The sequence below is a fragment of the Rhipicephalus microplus genome, chromosome 6 (genome assembly GCF_043290135.1).
Source record: "Rhipicephalus microplus isolate Deutch F79 chromosome 6, USDA_Rmic, whole genome shotgun sequence".
In the NCBI taxonomy this organism is placed as follows: Eukaryota; Metazoa; Arthropoda; class Arachnida; order Ixodida; family Ixodidae; genus Rhipicephalus; species Rhipicephalus microplus.
The window spans coordinates 74,675,903-74,681,357 of record NC_134705.1 but is presented as its reverse complement, the minus strand read 5'-3'; the positions used below and the strand labels follow the sequence as shown (position 1 = coordinate 74,681,357).

At 42.5% G+C, this 5,455-nt stretch overlaps 1 protein-coding gene across 2 annotated transcripts; it reads right to left on the bottom strand.

The window, feature by feature from the left end:
- Nucleotides 1–572: 572 nt before the first annotated feature.
- LOC142764804 (uncharacterized) lies at nucleotides 573–5,049 on the bottom strand. Of its 2 annotated transcripts, none has more exons than XM_075865339.1 (7): nucleotides 4,795–5,049; nucleotides 4,251–4,353; nucleotides 3,895–4,058; nucleotides 2,834–3,041; nucleotides 1,918–2,335; nucleotides 1,691–1,795; nucleotides 573–761 (listed from the first exon to the last, which is right to left on the bottom strand). In XM_075865339.1, exons 1-4 carry the CDS (start codon nucleotides 4,932–4,934, stop codon nucleotides 2,867–2,869), a joined length of 582 nt encoding a protein of 193 aa, XP_075721454.1. In that variant the 5' UTR covers nucleotides 4,935–5,049; the 3' UTR covers nucleotides 573–761; nucleotides 1,691–1,795; nucleotides 1,918–2,335; nucleotides 2,834–2,866. The 2 variants fall into 2 exon arrangements, with proteins under 2 accessions (XP_075721454.1, XP_075721453.1); XM_075865338.1 differs by having other exon boundaries at nucleotides 4,251–4,410; nucleotides 4,795–5,048.
- Nucleotides 5,050–5,455: the final 406 nt, after the last annotated feature.

Sequence of the window (5,455 nt, the reverse complement as noted above, 5' to 3'; positions counted from 1 at the left end):
GAGCCATGTTAATGTCCCTACACGTCTCACCAATTTCCTAGTTTCCACAGCATTCCGTTAATTTATTGTTTATTCTAGTTAGTATCGTCAAATGCTGGGACATCACATGTGCAGTGTGAACTCGAAGCATTTTATGGATAAGTACACTAATTCTATGTTTTTTCAACTGTTCTTGCAGCATATGCAGCAACATCAGTTTTAAACAGGCCACAGGGTAAGTAACTTGAAATGAACCTTAAGGTGTATCCGTGGTTGGAAAACTGTTAGTGGTGTCATACTGTACCCAGGTAATTTTAGAGAACGTTGCTTTCCCCTGCTGTGCAATATGTACAGTTGAGCTCAATTCGAGTAGTGACACATTGACCACCGTCGAAGGGGCCGCAAGCCTGACTGGTAAATGTTAAACTGGTTTCAATAATACCAGTAGTATATCTGTATGCTTGAACAAACTTTGCTATGTCAGCACTGCTTTGCAGTGCTGACCCCACGTGCATTTTAAGCACGGACTGCATTTGCAACTTATTGAGTTCGACTGCATACATCTGGTAAGAGCAATTAGAATATTCTTGGAGTAAATGTGAAAAAGGAGTTTATTTTTCTTTGGTGCAGTTCAGAATGTTACAAGGAAGAAGGCACAGGCCAGGATGAAGCTGAAGAATTTATATACATCGACATTCTTGAAGTCGACACAGAAGACCTCAAGAGGTGCGGCAGCAGCACGTCAGACCTTAGCGGTCGTCAGGCAGAAACCACCGACAGTCCTGAAACGTAATAATGGTTTCACAAGTGATATTGGCTGACATTTATAAGTAGAGTAATAAGTATTGTCTCGTATGTTTGTAAGGCACTCGCAGCTAATAATTCTGGAAATTAATCATGCAGGCAACAAGAGACTGATGTCCTTGAAACAGAAGGAGAGAAGGCAAATACAAGGCAAGAACATTGTAGTTGTTGCTGCACATGATGTGTTCCAACCATAGAGGATGTCTTTACTAATTTAGTTTTTTTACAGTGCACCAAGGCCCAGGAAGTGTCGTCGAGGGTAAAAAAACCGAAAGACGTAAGTTGTGACCTATTTCGGTGCAGAACGTTATTAAAACACACATCTTCTCATTTGCAGGATTTCCAATGAAGCAGCTACATCTATGGATGTGGCAGCGGCATGCTTAGACCATCTAAAAACAGCACGCGAAGGCCGAGAACAACAAAAAGACGTCCTGTACCATTTTGGATTCACGATAGTTGGCATGCTTCGCACGCTGCCTTTAGACGACCAGCTCGACACAATGCATGAGGTGCAAAATTTGGTTTACCATAAAGTGAAGGAGGTTAGGGAGCGCAAAAAGTGTGAGTAATTGGAGTGCAAATAAAGCCTGAAGTTGCCCTGTTTCCACACGTGCTTTCATAATAGAACTTTGTTTGCTGACATGACTTCAGATGGTGTCGCCTGTTTTTTAAAGTTAATTTGTTTTTGCTTATATTTGTGTAGATATGTTTACACGTTTTAATACAGACATGTATAATTTGAAGTGATTTTTCATCTGGTAGCCAATCATAATGAAGGCAGTGAAACGGCAACATAAAATGATAGCTCTTCATTTGTATTATGATGTTTACCTTTGTTGTGTAGTATTGTTGTGCCGTGATGCTGTCCATGCTACAGAGATGTGCTAAGATGGCGTAAACTTACTTGACTGGTTATCATCTGCAGTCTTTCACATGTTTCACCTGCCATGGCACCTTGCCCAGTGTTATGAAATGCGTGCACATTTTATCACGAATGGAATGAGCGTGCCTGCAAAAGGTATTTCAAGAAGGTTGTGATATTGAGGCAAAACAATTTCTCAATGTGCTTTCAAACGACCTGAGATGCCTGAGATGCATGCGAAATAAAACATGTAAGTAAGCCATGTTTACCTTGCCGAGTTCCCACCTGTGCCGGCTACTGCAATCAGTGCACCATTGACTACACCCTCGGTTTTCCAGCTCCAATCTGTACGGTTGCCTCACCAGTCCTCTCTGTCTGTGGTGCCTGGAGGACAGTACATGTTTCGTGATGCAGGTGACTCCTTCAGAAGAAAGTTGTGCAAAGCCACACAGGCAGACACAATTTTCGTTTTGTTCTCTTCTTTTGCTTTAAATGGCCGATGAAGAATTCACCACTTCTGGGCGAGTATACCGAAAGAATTTTCGACTACTCTTCGAGCCCTGCTCAACCTATAATTAAATATCCTATTTTGGTGGTGCTCCCCAAATTGGCTAGTTGCATCGCTTTGTATAGAGGAGGACTGGGCCGTGGAAGCTGTGGTGTTTCCAGTGAGAACAGGATGAAGACCTGTAAGAAAGTACATGTTTTTAAATGAAGCTAAACTACTATAAGTACAAAGCACCACTTGTGTGTATGCATTAGCGAAACTAGTTGCACCCAATTATTTGCACTTCTGCTCTAATACTGATATCTGAAACACAGAATTGACATTCAAATGCATAGCTCCTCTGATGCTTCTTATAATATTAGCTTGACTTATGAAACATTAAAGTTGTGCAGAAACCTCTGTCCGAACAAGCATATTTGAGGCACTATTATGCATATCAATTGTAAGTACTTGAATTCTAGGTTGTCAGTACTGCTGGCACAATAACAAAAGAACATTCATTTATAAGGTATGCACTTGCATATATGTTGACGAAATGAATGTGCGGTGAATATGCAGTACAAAGCAAGCAAATTTGTCAAGTGGTCAATTTATGCTGAAATGGACAATTGGTTCAACAATGTCAGGGCCACGGCTATACTATAAACGAAATGTACCTTTATGATATCTCCACTTACTTTTCTTAGAATATGGCCTCATCATGTATGTCCTTAGAGGAAATGCCTCGTCACCAACAAAAAATACGGCACGTTGCCAATACTTCCAAGACAGGCGACTGGTGGAATTCCAAGAGTGCCATTGGGCACCAGGGGTTGCAGCTTGCTGCGGTTGAATATGCCTCCATCTGACTCGCTTCCGTTGTGACCAATCTCCACATACAGAAAGCTAGAGTGCAAAAAAATAAATTTAAATGTTAGCATTGATGTTTTACAGGCACCATTCATTGGGATTTCATGTTACACTTTGAACCAATTGTCATGCCGTATAGCGTATTGCGATAAACACTAGTCAGAACAAACATTTCTGGGCATCTGTTCAATTTAAGCATACTGTTTACCGTACAACGATGGTCCAGCAAAGCTTATTTTTAAAGAATCAATAGTTTGACTAGAATAAATTGTCTGACTAATTGGTAGTGCCTTATCTTCCCAGGTATATTAGCGAGAACAGAGAGAAAGACACAAAAAATGGGACGAACACACCTGCATGTTTTCGTGCTCTTTCTTGTGTCTGTGCTTTTGCTCAAATTACCATACATTATAATTACAGCCAATTACTGCCCTTCCTTGACCGTAATTTGTTCATCACAGTCAAACTATGTGGAGGCTCGCATGAGTGTGAATTGAGATTTTTGATGTAAAATGTTAGAACGACTCTTCACGTTTTGATGAAGGATCTACCTTCAGCAAGCAGACCTACACCCCTCTATTGAGGGAGTTGAAAGATGGAAATAATAATTGTGCCGTAGTAATAACATACAGCTGAGCTAGTTGATAAGTAATAATTCAAAAAGTAGGGCATGGTGTCCCCACTTCTTTGGTGAGGGTTTGCATGCCCTGCATTTTAGAAAGTGCCTTGATACCAGCAGGTGACGTGGAATATAATCATATGTAGCACAGAACTATGCTGACCGGTAGCTCAGCCTTTAATTGGAAATGCGCACAGCATTTGCTATGAACAGGGCTACCTTCTCAAACAATAATTACTGACATACAAAACAACGTCAGCAGACACATACCTGTAGTTTGCATCGCTGATTTCCATCAATGATTTGCTGAATGAGCCCTTGTAATTTCTATCTCGGCTTCCTGAGTTTGCTGGGCACTCCACAATCACATGTTTGCCGTCTATAGCACCCAGACAGTGTGACATATCCCACTTCTCTTTAAAGTCGCTCGCAACCTGCAATGAGAACATAAAAAACAATGTTACCCTTAAAGGATTTCGAAGCGAATGGTTACATCAACAATAATATTGAGGTTTCATCGATACTGATATAAACTAATAAGCGGCGAACACATTTATGTGCAGTGTAATTGGTGTAGGCCAGCTGTTAGAAACAGCTGTCACATAAAGTATCAACTGACAGGTTACCTTTGACCATTCATTCTGTGTCGATGGAAGCGCCACGTATATGGGGCCAAGTACATCCCAAATTGCCTGGCATACTTCAGAAACGATGACAGAGGCTGTGGATCTGCCCGTCAGAAAATTGAACGATGATGATCGAAGCATCTCTCCTGCCGGCAACAATCTAAAAAAATATTGGTAAATTTAAAATTGCTTTGAAACAGCCTTATTAGGTGGCTTTGCATGATGAAGATAAAAAATAATTTTTGTGCATGACGTAAAAACAAGCAGTTCAACGCGCGAAATGTGTACATATTAACCCTTGCCTGATTGCTAGAGCTAGCCGGTGTTGTGAAGGGATTGCCTTTGGATAGTTGGTGTCATTCTTTTTTATCCTTGGCCTGAGCATTTCTAAGAGTGTGTCGAAGCAGCTCGGGGACATCCTCAAATAGCTGCGGAATAAACACACGTGCCAGGCAATTTAAACAACACGTACAACTCATTGCTTACAGTGGCAGACATCGCTAAAAACGTGATGAACTGTTATTAGTTTTTAATGGGTACTCACTCTCTGTAGTAATCCACATCGCGAGACCGAAGGAGCGGCAACAAAATGTCAGCATGCCCCATAGTATCTCGCTGCTGCAATGCTGGGGACCCACCAGTGACGTTGGCAGCGCGACTTTTTATCCGCTTCCAGCTGTTCATGATGCGACAATAATGAAGCAATCATTACAACGGAAAGTATATTGTCCTCTTCGTCCGAACTTGTCATGGCAGGCGTCGTCACAAAGCAAAACTGGCGACACCACTGAGTCGGAAAAGGCGCGAGAACTGCGCAGCTGACTCAATGGTACACAGGCGCCCTGATGTGGAGAGTAGAGGAGTCACATGATGAGAAGTCCCAAAGAGTGCCTTGAGATGGCGACACACGGCGGGATGCCCCGCCTCTTTAGCCGCGCGGGTGGCCAAGCGATCCATGCGGTGTGAACAGGGGCACGCACTCACCGCCTCACCGCGTTGAGAAACTCGCTTTGCCGCTTTGCCGCCCCGCCTTCGGTGTGAACCAAGCTTAAGGCTGTTGAATCCGCACCTTCCAAAAAGGCTGCTTTTGCATGCACCCTTAGAATAGGGTGTACATGTAAAAAAACTGTAGGGTGTTGTAAAAGCACCCTTAAAGAGAAGGGTGCCTTCAATGTGCTTCACTTTTTCAACACCCACTGAGGAGG

Coding starts and splice junctions, on each gene's coding strand:
- LOC142764804 (XM_075865338.1), bottom strand. CDS start 4,934: ATGAACAGCTGGAAGCGGATAAAAAGTCGCGCTGCCAACGTCACTGGT. Junction 4,059..4,250: donor CACAGAATGAATGGTCAAAG/GTAACCTGTCAG, acceptor TTCTCATTGCAG/GTTGCGAGCGACTTTAAAGA. Junction 3,042..3,894: donor ATCAGCGATGCAAACTACAG/GTATGTGTCTGC, acceptor TTTGCACTCTAG/CTTTCTGTATGTGGAGATTG.